Source organism: Nelumbo nucifera, chromosome 4, assembly GCF_055504915.1.
Source record: "Nelumbo nucifera cultivar China Antique chromosome 4, China Antique-T2T, whole genome shotgun sequence".
Lineage (NCBI taxonomy): Eukaryota > Viridiplantae > Streptophyta > Magnoliopsida > Proteales > Nelumbonaceae > Nelumbo > Nelumbo nucifera.
Window position 1 is genome coordinate 76,722,484 of NC_142652.1, and position 14,268 is coordinate 76,736,751.

Here is a 14,268-nt window from a genome sequence, read left to right on the forward strand (position 1 = left end):
TGGTTCTTCAATGGATTATTGCAGTATAATCACTGCATCAGCACGTCTGCTGAAACAGCATATCTGCTGTTTAGTTAAAGCCAAGTTTAGCAGTATAATCACTGCATCAGCATATTTGCTGAAACAGCGTATCTGCTGTTTATTTAAAACCAAGTTTAGCAGTATAATCACTGCATCAGCATATTTGCTGAAACAGCATATCTGCTGTTTTTTTAGCCAATTTTGAAGTATAATTACTGCATCAGCATGTTTGCTGAAACAGCGTATCTGCTGTTTATTAAAGCCAAAATTTGCAGTGTAGTTACTGCATCAGCATGCCTGCTGAAACAGTGTATCTACTGTTTATTTAAATCCAGTTTTGCAGTATAATTACTGCATCAGCATATCTGCTGAAACAGTGTACCAGTTTTTGCAGTATAATCACTGCATCAGCATATTTGCTGAAACAGCGTATCTGCTGTTTATTAAAGTCAAGATTTGCAGTGTAATTACTGCATCAGCATATTTGCTGAAACAGCATACCAGCTGTTTGCCAACACTTTGCTATTCTCTTAGCTAATTAAAATCTCTCTCTCCTTTTCAGGTATGTTCTTTCTGTTTTTAGTACTGAAGCTTCTTTTAGTACTAATGATCTTTTGATTAAGGGCTTCTCACACGTGACCCCCTTGCTCATTACAGGAACCAGTTTCACATCTGATCTCATAAAAGATATCAAAATTAGAAAAAGAAGAAATATTTGACTACAGAAATCAATGACTGATATCATAAGAGAATCAATGACTGATATCATAAGAAAATCTGATCTCTTAGATCAATGACTGATATCATAAGAGAGATTATATCAAAATATTTGACTACAGAAATCAATTTAAGGAGATTTTCTTTTAAATGAAAATCATTTTGATTTTTTTTTAAGTAGACCTAATTGGAGACTTCCTCGGTCTTAGGCTGATATGTTCTCAATTTCATCTTTGAAAAGAGGGCAGTATTTGATTTGGGAATTGCAGAAATCAATTTTAAGAGATCATTTTGATCTCCCAAAGAGATTAAGCCAAGTGTTTAACTTCATAAAGAGGTTGCTTTGATCTGAAGATTAAATTGATCTCACAAAGAAATAAGTTTTTTTTTAAAAAAAAGAAAATACACCTTTACTTGAAAATCATTTTGATCTCATAAAGAGATTAGGTCAAGTTGACCTCATTGAATATTTGCCTTGGTGTTAGGCTGATATATTCTCAACTTCATATTTGAACTTTTGACCTCATAAAGAGAGAAGGATTTAAAGGAGATCATATCAAAATGTTTGAAGATTAGATTGACCCTTCTAGTGGTATAATGATGGTGGATGGTGCTTCTGATAAATTACCTTCTTTGGAAGGTAGAAGAATGTTGAATTTGAAACTAGCCATATGCAAGAAGCCTCTTGTATCCATGATGAGTTAACTTCCTTAGAAGGTAATGAGAAGAATGCTGAGGTTGGAAATGTTTCGCTTGTTGCTGATAATTTACCTACCTCAAAAGGTAATGAGGACTGTATTGGTGTTCCTGCTGCTACCTTTCTTGGGAACATGGTGTCTCGTATGGCAGAGTTTGTGAATCACAGCTTCCAAGAAATTTTGGAAATTGTAAACAACTCCTCCCCCAGGTAATTGATCCTTAAAGAGTAAGGAGATCCATAACAGCCTTTTTGTACTTCAATCAATGGTGACTCTAGCACCCGATCTTCAGACATGGGTAGAGAAATTCTATCATGTTGTGACCAAAGTTTTATCTACGGTTAAAGACCTTCGTTCCCGACAGGCTGAAATTGAAAAAGGTTCAGGCATAGATGAACTCAAACACCGAGAAGCTGTTTCTTGTTATAAGAAATGAATTGACTGCATTGATGCTATTCATAAGAGGCAGGCTGACATGGTTGTGAACTGTTCTGAGATAACTTCAAGAATGATTGATTTGTTTGCTGAGCTCAAGGAAGCTGAATGCCATGTCACTAATCTAAGGCATCAACTTGTTGAAGAACAACAAAAGGATGAGGCCTTGAAAGCGGAGAAATCTGCTCTTGACCGTGAGCTCGTGGAATGTAAAGAGCGAGAAGTTCAATTGAAGGCTCGCAAGTTGGAAGTTGGAGAGGAGCAAATGAAAGCCCACGAGGCTCGTGTGGCTAGTTATGAGAATTTACTTAGCTCATATGAGCAAAGGCACCAACTCTTTAAAGATATTTGAAATGTATCGATTTGTTCATACATTCTTTAAAAACTTTTATAATAACATTGATATTCAAATGAATATATGTTTTACATTATTGTTGTGGTTGGACCTATATATTAGGCTGCCTACGTACCCATTTAGGGATCAAGCCAACGTAGTTCATGTGCCGCTCCAACAAATTAACCACATGAGAGCGATTAGTGGGGCATTTTAGCAGTTTTATCACGTACTAATACCATTGGTGGTTTATCTAAGCAGTTTAGCCACGTTCAGACATGGTGGTTTTACTCGTTAGTTTAACCACATAAGAGGCATCGGTGGATTGTCTCATCAGTTTAACCACATAAGAGGCATCGGTGGGTCTTCATTTAGGCCTTCTTTTTGTTTAAGCATAAAAGCGCTTAATGAATTTACCATTTACACAATGGTACTTTATTTGACCTTCAGAGTCAAAGAGTTCATATGCTCCTTTTGGGAAGACTTTAGTGACTACATATGGACCCTCCCATTTAGGTTCAAATTTCCCTGAAGTTTTCCTTGTGACTACAATAGGTCTTTTGACAGTTAGGACCAAATCTCTTACCACAAATGACCAATATCTCACCCTTTTATTAAAGGCGCCTGCAACTTGGGCTTGGTAAACTTCAAGTCTTTGTTGAGCTATGAGTCTCTTCTCATCAAGAGCCTCTAGTGGCTGTCCGTACTGTTGTTCAATATGCCCAAAGTGCTTCAGGGAGGCGTTCATGCCAATCTCTTTTATTCTTCGATACCATCTTCTTAAGTATTTTGCAAAGAACTTTGTTGAAAGCTTCTGCTTGTCCATTTGACGAGGGTTTATAAGCTGGAGATTTGGCATGCTAGAATTTATATTTCTCAGCTAACTTTATCATGGCCTTGTACTTAAAGTACGAGGCATTATCCGATATAATTTTGGAGGGAATTCCATATCTATATATGATATGGTTTTGAATGAAGTTGACAACATCTATTGCCCTAACTTCTTTTATTGGAATTGCCTCTGCCCACTTGGAAAAATAATTAGTGGCAGCCAAAATATATGAATATGACTTAGAAGATGGTGGTTTAAAAGGGCCGATGACATCTAGGCCCCAAGCCTCAAATGGCCATGATAATGTTGTAGGATGAAGAGGCATGGGCGGTTGATGTATAAAGTCTCCATGAAGTTGACATACTTTGCAAGTAGAAGCAAATTGTATTGCATCTCGAATCATAGTAGGCCAATAGTAACCTAACCTTTTTAATTGACCTGCAACTTTTGGTCCGGCTTGATGGGCTCCACGTGTGCCTGAATGGACTTCATATAATGCGCTTCTTGCCTCTTCATTAGATAGACATCTTAACAAGATTCCATCAAAGGATCTTCTATATAAGGTGTCGCCAAAATAAGTGAAACGTGGGGCCCGTCGACGTATATTGACTCTTTTCTTTGGGTCTGTAGGTAACCTCCCATATTGTAAATAATCAATAATGGGTTGTCTCCAATCTGTTTCTTCTTCAATTTGGTACACTGTGACCATGTTAACATTGACAGCTTCTGGTAACATACCCCTTAGATTTTAGTAGTTAATACAATTCCTTAAGATGCAGATAGCATCTAAAATAACAGTGGGCCAAAAATAGCCCAATTCTTCTAAATGTCCTACCATTTCAGGGACATTCTGATATACATCACACTCTTCTGCGTGTATTTCGCGGAGAGCTTGTTGGACTTCAGTTCTGGAACGACACTTAAGTAGAATTCCATTAATAGATTTTCTATATAAAATGCCATTTATATATTTGTAATGTTCAGCTTGGTGTAGCACATCAGTACTCCTTCTAGGATCTATCGGGATGAGCCTATATTGTAGATAATTAATTATGGGCATTCTCCAATCTGAGGCTTCTTCTTCCAACTGAATTGTGACAAAGTTCACAAACTCAGTTTCTCAAACTCTTTCATTTATGGGGGGCAGAACATGTCTCTCACCGACTATAATCTAAAGTTGTCTTTGTTCAGGTAAACTAAGAGATGCAGCCAACTTAGCTAAAGCATCAGCCTTCTCATTTTCTGATCTTGGAATGTGGCTCACTTGTATGCTGCTGAATTGAGATATCAGCTCTCTAGCTCTGTTAAAGTAAGGGATTAAACTTAATTTTTTAACCCCATACAATTCATTTAATTGGTTAACCACCAATTTGGAATCTCCAAAGACTTGTAAATATTTAATATTCATCTCCCGAGCCATTTCTAAACCGATAATGACTGCTTCATACTCGGCTGTATTGTTTGAGCATAATGATGTGAGGGAGAAAGAATATGGAATTAAATCTCCCGTGGGAGTGATGAACACAATCCCTGCTCCAACGCCTTGTTTTGAAGAAGCTCCATCGAAATAGAGTTGCCATGGTCTTTCAGTTTCTATGTATAAGACCCTTTCATCTAGAAGGTCTTCTGAAAGCTCAGTGTCATCTGGCACAGGATGAGCTGCTAAGAAGTCAGCTAAAGCTTGCCCTTTTATTGCTTTTAAAGGAACATATTTTATCTCGAACTCAGATCAAATAAGTGACCATTTTGCTAGTCTACCCGTTAGAACTGGCCGAGAGAGCAAATATTTGAGGGGACAAGCAAATAAAGTCGTAACTTTTGGACAGCAAATACTAAAGCTAAGCACATCTTTTCAATTGAAGAATAATTGTGTTCAACCCCAACTAAGGTTCTACTCAGATAAAAAAGGGAATTTTCCCTTCCTTTATCATTATTTTGAGCTAACAATGCCCCTCAGAGAATTTGGTGAAGCTGAAATATATAATATCAATGGCTTCCCTTTTATTGGTGCGGCAAGCACTGGTGGGTTTAACAAATATTTTTTTATGCTTTGGAAAGCATTTTGACATGCTTCATCCCATATAAAAGGTGCATCCTTCCTCATCAACTTAAAGAAAGGTTGGCATCTACCAGACAAGTTGGAGATGAATCTCCTTATATAAGCAAGTCTCCCTTGTAAGCTGCGTAATTCTCGCAAATTTCAGGAAGGAGGCATTTCTAAGATTGCCTTGATTTTTATAGGGTCAATTTCAATCCCTCGATGTCAGACAATAAATCCAAGGAATTTTCCAGAAGTTACCCCAAATGCACACTTTAAGGGGTTCGTTTTAAGTTGGTGTTTTCGAAGTCTGTCGAAAACTCTTTTGAGATCATCTAAGTGGTGTTCTCTTTTCTTAGTTTTCACCACTAAATCGTCAACATAACATTCCACAGTGTTGTGGAGCATATCACTGAATATGACTGTAATGGCTCGCTGGTATGTAGCTCTAGCATTTTTCAAGCCAAAGGGCATAACAGTGTAGCAAAATATCCCTTTTGGAGTTCAAAAAGCAGTTAGCTCTTCATCTCTAGAGCCATTTTAATTTGGTTATAACCTGAAAAACTGTCCATCAAGGACAATGCTTCAAATCTGGTAGTAGCATCCACTAGCAATTCTGTAATAGGTAGTGGAAATTCATCTTTTGGACATGCATCATTAAGATCTCTAAAATCTATGCAGATGCGGACTTGTCCATTTTTCTTTTTAACAGGAACAATATTAGCAAGCCATGTAAGACATTGAACTTCCCTGATAAAACCAGCACTTATCAATTTATCAACCTCATATTCAATTTGTACAGTGAGCTCTGGTCTAAAGTGACGTTGAGCTTGTTTTACAGGACGTTTATCCTTAGGAATAGCTAATCTATGTACAGCTATTTTAGGATCCAATCCCGGCATGCCTTTATATCCCCAAGCAAAAACATCTTTGTATTCTTTTAGTAAGGATTCATACATTATTAGCTCTTCCCTAGTAAGTAGAGCACTAACAAAGATAGGCTTGGGGTCTTCAACACATCCGAGGTTGATTTCTTGAAGGTCATCTACTGTTGCTTGACCTCCATCTTCAAGCTTTGACGGTGCAGGTTGAGCCTCTTTGACTTCTTCTATTTTTTCATCTTCATGGAGAAGATTAATTGATTGAGGGATATCCTCTTGAGGCATTACCTGTTGCAAATTATTACAATTAAGGTTTGTACCTTGAAGCGCCATTGAAGTATTAGAATCCTGGATAGGGTTCATACCTTGATCCTCCAATGAGGATTCACTCTCTTTGGTGGAGATGTAATTGACCTCTATTTTGAATTCTCCACCATCTTCTAGCTTTTTAATGATAATGTTGGGTTGCTCTTTCTTTTTCACAACCTTGTTGACCTTTTGGTTTGGAATTACAAGTCTCTTGAAAATAGAGACTCGTTTCTTTTCATTTTTCTGTATATTCTTCAAACCTCTAAGTCGTTTGAACACAGAGACCCGTGGCTTTATCTCCTCTTGGCTGAAAATAGCCTTTTCACGTTGTGTGAACATAGGGATTGCTGAGGTCGATTCTGCATCACTACATGTAGGATTATGGTAGTGACTCAATGGCTTGAACTTTTGGAGAACTAACCTTTTTATTCTTTCTTCCATTCTTTGGGAGGGAAGTTGACACAATAAATTGAGTGTATGGGATGGATTGGTCAATCTTCCTAAGTGGCCAAGTATAACTTGTCATCAGTGTCGCCATTGTAGTCTCTTACAATGAAGTAAGAGCCTTTTGCCCCAATTTCCTTTGGCTTTTTGGAATGTACCTAAAGGTAGCTTTAGGTTTTGAGTCAACTTAGGGTTTTTGTTTCCCTTTGACTTCCTGTGCAATGATACAACAATCTTGATTTTTGAAGCTGATGGTTCTTTGCATTCTTGAAGACTACTTTCAACATTCTCTTTAATTTCTTTCTTTGAAGAAGGGGAAGAATGAAAATTAGCAAATTTATAAAATTTAGCATCCGCATAATGTACTTCTCCTTGGAATGGATTCATATCTGCAACCACTTTTTTTACCTCTCCATCTTTGCTAAACTTAAAGCATTGATGAAGTGTTGATGGGACAACTCCGTATGTGTGCAACCATGGACATCCTAAAAGGACATTATACGAAGTATTTGCATCAATGACATGAAACAAAGCATCAGAATATAACTCCCCAATTTCAATCTTCAGAGCAATGGTACCCATTGCCTTCTGCCCCTCTTGATTAAACCCTTGAATGGTCAAACATGAAGGGGATAATTGGCGAGGTGTCATACTCGTAACCAATAAAGTTTTCAAGGGTAAAAGGTTAACGGCAGATCCACAATCTAAGAGAACTCTATTGATGGGAGTATCACCAATTATTCCTAATACATACAAAGGGCGGTTGTGATATTCCGTCCCAAGCTGTAAGTCTTCATCATCAAAAGATATGCATGCCATACATGAAGCACAAACCTTTGGGGACTTTGGTTGTACTTCAATTTGATTGACTTCATCTTTGAATTGTTCAGGATTAAGCAATGCCTGAATTAATGCCTTTCTCAATTCTGGAGAAAGCTGGAGAGCGTCATAAACACTTAATAATCCAGGAATGCGCTTTAGATGGGCAAGAATGTCATATTCAATGTGCAATTTTGTTTCTCGCAATGCCTTCTGAACTTGAGGTCGGACCCTGATTAGATTCTCTAATCTATGGTCTTCCTCCTTGTCTTGTTGAACTTGTTGAGTCAACTCTGACTCCTTTTTTCTCTCCTGGCTCTTCATTTTCTACTCTGGAGATAGAACCATCTATATTCTTTTCTTTCTTGTGTTTTCGGCTATATTGCAAAGTAAATTGATCCACCTCATTTTCTTTTCTTTCTTCATTTTCTTTGCATGAAGCCACATAACATGGTGCTACTTCCAATTCATCGTAACTTTCTCCCAAGCTTTCTTTTGGGATGTACTCTTTCAGTGTGACTGGAAACCTTGGAGGTTGTTCATACTCTTCTTCAAAATCAACTTGAACTTTTTTCTTAAATCTCCTCTTATTTTTCTTCTTATTGTTCTTTGTGGAGGCTCTTCGTCCCTGAAATTTAATGCCCAGAGAATTGGAGTGTAATTTGTATGGGCTTGACTGCCCCCTTTGCCTCATTGACTACAGTTTGCCAATTTGTCTCATCCTCAGAAGAATCACAGAAGCACATCATACTTGGTTCTTGCATCAATTCATATAATGAAGGGAGGGTAGCACCCTCTTCCTCTAATAGAGACATTATTTACAGCTGCAATAGTTTCTTTAGGAGGAGGATAATTCTGTAATTAGTTTTAAAGGAAAGGTCGCATCTCGTGCCTTTCCACGGGTTGCATGTAACTCTTATTTGCTGGTTTAATAAAATTTCACTCATTTATCAAAAAAAACAGGATTCATGTGCCCAACCCCATATAGTTGGGACTGGGCTTGGATGATGATGATGATGATTGCATACAAGAGTTTATATAGATTTTATCCAATAAATGTATCCATCACAGTTTTAGAAATAAAGAATGCAGATAATTATCAAGTGCCTAATATATAATGAAACAGGAAAAGGTACAATGCAAGCCAACCTGAATTCAAGCTGCACAAGCTCTCTTCCATCTGAACTCTGACCCAAACGAGGCCAAACATGAATTTCTACCCAGCCTTCCGGAGTTGGTGCATATCGGACCATATTCAACAAAAAATCAGCCAAGATCTGCTGAATTCTCACTTGATCACCATAAACAGCTAATATTTTAATTTCTTCTGGGATATCCCGAATTAATTGCACGCTCCTTTCCCTTAGAAGGAACATAACTTGGCTAACAATAGCGTTTATAACATTCCCAACTAAAAATTCAACCTTGTCAAGCTCCAGTGATCTGTTACCAAAAGCAAAAAAGATGTAAGTTCTAGTTCTGAACAGTAGCAAAAATGCACTAGAATATTTTAAGAAAACAAGGTACGGTAACTTACAGAAAGTCAGAAACTATAGTAATCAAAACAGTCTACCATATATATTAAAAAAAAAAAAAAAAAAAAACAGAGCCTATCATATACCAAAAAATATAGAAAACTTAGGAAGAAAGGTGTCAAAAAGAGTAAACCAGGATATTCTTCATGAGCATTTACAATATAGCAGTGAGTGAAGAGACATGATTGATTTAGAACTGTAACATCTGATGCTTAATCACTTTAAGATCTTACTTCTTTAATGGATGGCACTAACAGTCTAACATAAACCTTGCAGACAGAATGCAAATCTCTAGGTAAGTTATGTCAAAATCAAAAAGATTATCATAGATAGTGAAAGGTTTATCATTCTTAAACCCTACATAAAAATTGAACCAACATGATAAATTGATGAAAACATGTTGACATTGCTACAAGTTCAAAGAAGCAGAATAGGAAATAAGAACCCCATATGGGGTTCAAATCCCATCACTTTTCTTGAGATGATTTTATATTATTCTATAACCATCTACGGAGGGGTGATCATGAACCAGGCCGGGGCCCAGATCTGATTCTGGCATGGTTTCAAATGTCGCCAAATGTCGCTAATGTCGCCCGACATATGTCGATGTCGAGGCTCACCAACATGAAAATGGATGGTAATATAAAAATTACATTATGTCGGTCGACATTTCCTATATTTTGGAAATGTCAACCAAATCAGTCCAAATAACCAAAAAAAATACAGTTTTTCCTATTATGTCGACTAATGTCGACAGGATGTTGACTAATGTATATTAAAAATATAATATATTAGTATATTATATTAATATAATACAGTATATTAATATTTCAAATAAAATAATTATAAAAAGAATTAACAAAATATAAAAACAAAAGAATAAATTAATTACTTTATAATATAAAACATAAAATATTTTTCAAGTAATAAAATATTAACTAGTTAGTATTTTTTAAAATATTTATTAAAATCAGAAAATGTTTATTAAATTTTATAATAAACCATATTCTACATTTAATATAAACAATAGAATAAATTTAATAAATTTTATACTAAATCATAATTTATTATAAATTTAGTATTAAAAATCATAATAAATTCATTAAGTTTTATAAGAAATCAGAATTTATCATAATCTTAATACTACAAAAAGAAGAATCAGTTTATTAAATTAATAATAAAGCATAATGTATTATAACTTTAATATTTAAAAAATCAGAATAAATGTATTTCCATTTACTAGTGTGAAATAAATATACTAGAATTTATAATAAATCAGAACTAAAAAAAAGAAAAGAAAATATTAGATAACCTTGTAAAAACATCAAATTGCATAATAAATCAGTAAACTGTCATTTACTAATTTGTTATTGATCTTAGTTTCTTAGCTTTATATAATGGTTGGGAATAAGATAATAGTCTAGAAATATGTATTAATGCTTCTTTTATCATTTTACATAATATCTTTGCATATTTTTACATATTTCATAATATTTCCACAATGTCTCTAATTTTTACAATATTTCCCCTCGACATTTCCGACATATGTCCTATATTTTGGTAAGCGACATTTCCATCGACATCGACATTTTAAACCTTGGATTCTGGGATTATGCCCTTTATGTATAAAATATTAAATATATAGTGTTTTATATTATATATCATACAATATGTATATGAAATTTATTTTATACATTGTATAATATAAAATTTTATATATAATATGAATTATAGGTGTCATTAGGGGTGCAATCAAGTCAAGCTAAACAGTTCGATGGTAATCAAGTTCAAATCTCAAGGCAAATTCAATCAGTTATTTCAACTCAAATTCGACCAATAAAATGTTCAGGGATGAAAGCTCACAAGCTGGGCTTGATTAATATAAATAAATATATATATATATAACATATTAGTTTTTTGAGCTTTTAAACCGAACTTGAACTGGAAAATAGAGTTCAAATCGAACTTGAACATAGGAGTATTTTAGTCAAACTAAAGCCAAGACATGCCGACATTCAGCTTGGCTCAATCCGACTGCACCCCCTAGGTGTCATATTATGATATTTATATATATAATATACAATATAACATAAAATAATGAGTTCAATTGTAATACCAGACAAACTTGTAACCAATCAATCGGTATCATAAAAGTGGTAGCAAATCAGGTGGTTTTTATCGAATTCACTAGGGGGTTTGAATGGTTAAAGCCCTTTTGAGATCATGTTGTTCCGGCAGCATAGTTTTTTTTCTAAAATAACACATAAATATGTAGAAAAAATATATATGCAAGTCGGATCAGGCTGAAAATGGTCACCCCCTACATCTGCTATACGAGTAAGGAGACATGATCTGTTATGAATTAGGAGCTAGGGGCAGACTAGAAAGGACATGGGTTAAATTGTGAAAAATGATTTTTAAGGGCCTATAAATTCACGATGGATATGGCACTGAACATATAGAATGGTGGAACAGGACATGTACTTGACCCCATATAATTAGGATAAGGCTTGGTTGAGTTGAGTTGAGTTGAGTTAAGATCCATCTTGGCTCTAATTTTAATCTCATTAAAACATGTATCTAGTTAACTACACAAAGCACCAAAGTTACAAGCAACAACTTAGGGGAGGGGACCATCTGCAAATGAGTGAGATCAACAACAGTTATTCATACCAAGAGGTAATTGGACAGCTTGATGTAGCCAGCATAGTTGTTAAGGCACCTAGGTGATTCTAGGTGGCAATGGGACACCTAGTCCCTAGGCGATTCCTCGGCGATAAAAAATTCATAAAATAGAAAAGTGAGTTTTTCCTAGTTTTCTAGTTTTATATACAATTCAGCATGCATATTAATTGAAAAAAAAAGTAGCAATTTTCTCTATTAGTAACATCAAATTTCCTCTCCAAACATGGAAAATCAACATATTTAGGGCAATTATTTCAATACTTTCAAAAATGATATTAATATAACAAATATTTAATAAAGCAATTCCATATCAAACTAGCAACTGGTATAGAAGGTGTTTTCAGAGATATATCAAACTAAAACTGAACTTTGATGGAAGCTCTACAGGTAATCCGGGCCCATCTGGTAATAGGAGGTGTTTTCAGAGATATTGAAGGCAAGATAATGGCTCTGTATTCAGGTCCAGTTGGAGTTGGAGATTCCTTAAGAGTGGAAATCTTGGCCCTACATCAAGGAGTTAAACTGGCCAAACAGTTGGGGCTACAGCAGATTGAGATAGAGGGGGATTCCAAATTGGTAATTGGGTGGATGCAATCAGGGCAGCTGGGAATTTTCCAAGATCTGAGTACATCTCCTGAACAACCTTCCATATTTCGTGAGCATTCTTGTAAAACAGATACGTGCGTCCTATTTGCGGCTCCATGGAATTGATTAACCACGCCATGACAATGGAATTTTCAGCTTCCCATGTCTTGTAATTCGCATCACTGCTTGCTGGAGGAGGGATTTCACCAGTAAGGTAATTCACTTTTCCTTTTCCTCGAATCACTAACAAAACGGATTGAAACCATTCACGAAAATTGGACCCATTTAATTTGTGTTGGGTAATCTGCAGAGAATGGCTTATGTCAGAGGTGGTGAAGGAGGTTCCAAGGGATCTCGATGCATTCATAGTTGAATCTACTACTGTCGAGTCCACTGTTGATGAAGAATGGCTCATTCCGGACATCGTCGCAGACTCTGATACCATGAAAGCAGAAACAAATGGTTGAAGATTTTTGTTCTAATTTCATTGAGAAGATCTGTACAAATATATACAACTTCTAAGAATCAATCTAGGAGCTATTCTAGGAAACTAACCCACTAATTTAGCCTAAAGAAAAAAAGGAAACTAAATCACAACCTAAATAAGAAAATAAATAACTAAAAAAAAATAGGAAAGATTCTGACTCGGATTCCACAAGGAATAATCCTCGTCATCCCTTTCCAACAACTTGGAAGAGCAAGAAGCAGAATGTAGTTTCTAGGAGTAGCGCTAAAGCTGAATACAGGGCAATAGCCCATGCTACCCGTGAGCTAGTCTGGTTGAAGCATCTTCTTCGGGAGATGAATATCACAATTTGTCAACCCATTAAATTGTTTTGTGACAACCAAGCCGCAACACATATTGCCTCTAATCCAGTGTTTCATGAAAGGACTAAACACATTGAAGTTGATTGCCATTTCGTGAGAGAGAGTGACAAGTGGAGAGGTTGTTACACCCTATGTTAAATCTGAAGACCAAGTATATGATATTTTTACTAAAAGTGTGGGTCGCTCAAAGATGGACTATATTTGTAACAAGCTAGAACTTTATGATATATATACTCCAGCTTAAGAGGGAGTGTCAGAATTGTTAGAAGTAGTTAATAGGGGCAGTATTGTCATTTTCATGTTATTCTTTCTATCTTATATCAGTTGTAATTTTCCTAAGGGTATTGTAGTCATTTCAGCCTTAATAGAATGTTAATACAACCTGGATCGACAGTAAGGAGAATAGAACAGATTTCTCCTTTCTTATCTTCCCCCTTTTCTTCTCCTATTCTTCTCTTTCCCTTCCCTTTCTCTTCCAATCTTCTTCTCTTTCTTTCTTCTATCCTTTTCTTCACATTTTCCTCACTTTATTAAAGTTGGAACAGATTCTTTAGCTAAACAAGGGGCTTCTAGGGATTCTCTATTTTTGGCTAATTTGTAACTGCAATATGAAAAAACTTGGGTTTGGAACCACCTTTATGGGCAGTGCTTCATGCTTGTACTATTTCTATCTCTATTTAATAAAATACCATTCACTCATCAAAAAAAAAAAACATTCTGCTTTTAATTGTGCCAAATAACCAAGTTACCTCCAACAAATAAGCAATATCTAGATGTAAATCTCCTGTTTGTGATAAACTCAGCTCAATCTAATCTATATACACCTCAACTCTAAGATGTCCATGACCAGAAAAGGTAGAGATGATTTCAAATATCTCAAAATTTTGTGAGTTGCTTCTAGGTGTATACTTCTTGGGCCATGCATAAACTGGCTCACAACACTAACCACATAAGCAATGTCAAGCCTAAATTGTGACAAACAAATGGACTTCCCAACTAGGAACTAAACCCTTATTGTATCAATCAAGGGGTGACCATCTTGATCACCAAGGTGATGATTTAACTCAATTGGTGTCTCAGCGGGCTTGACCCCATGGTGTATTTGTT

General features: G+C 35.7%; 1 protein-coding gene across 2 annotated transcripts in view; it reads right to left on the reverse strand.

Annotated features, from left to right (window-relative positions):
• The window catches only part of LOC104605045 (phytochrome B), a 47,313-nt gene that overhangs the window by 28,020 nt on the left and 5,025 nt on the right, over nt 1–14,268 (reverse strand). For both annotated transcript variants that reach the window (XM_010269646.3, XM_088886386.1), the window contains exon 3: nt 8,678–8,971. In XM_010269646.3, the coding sequence (XP_010267948.1) occupies nt 8,678–8,971 (294 nt within the window). The remainder of the gene's footprint in view (nt 1–8,677; nt 8,972–14,268) is intronic.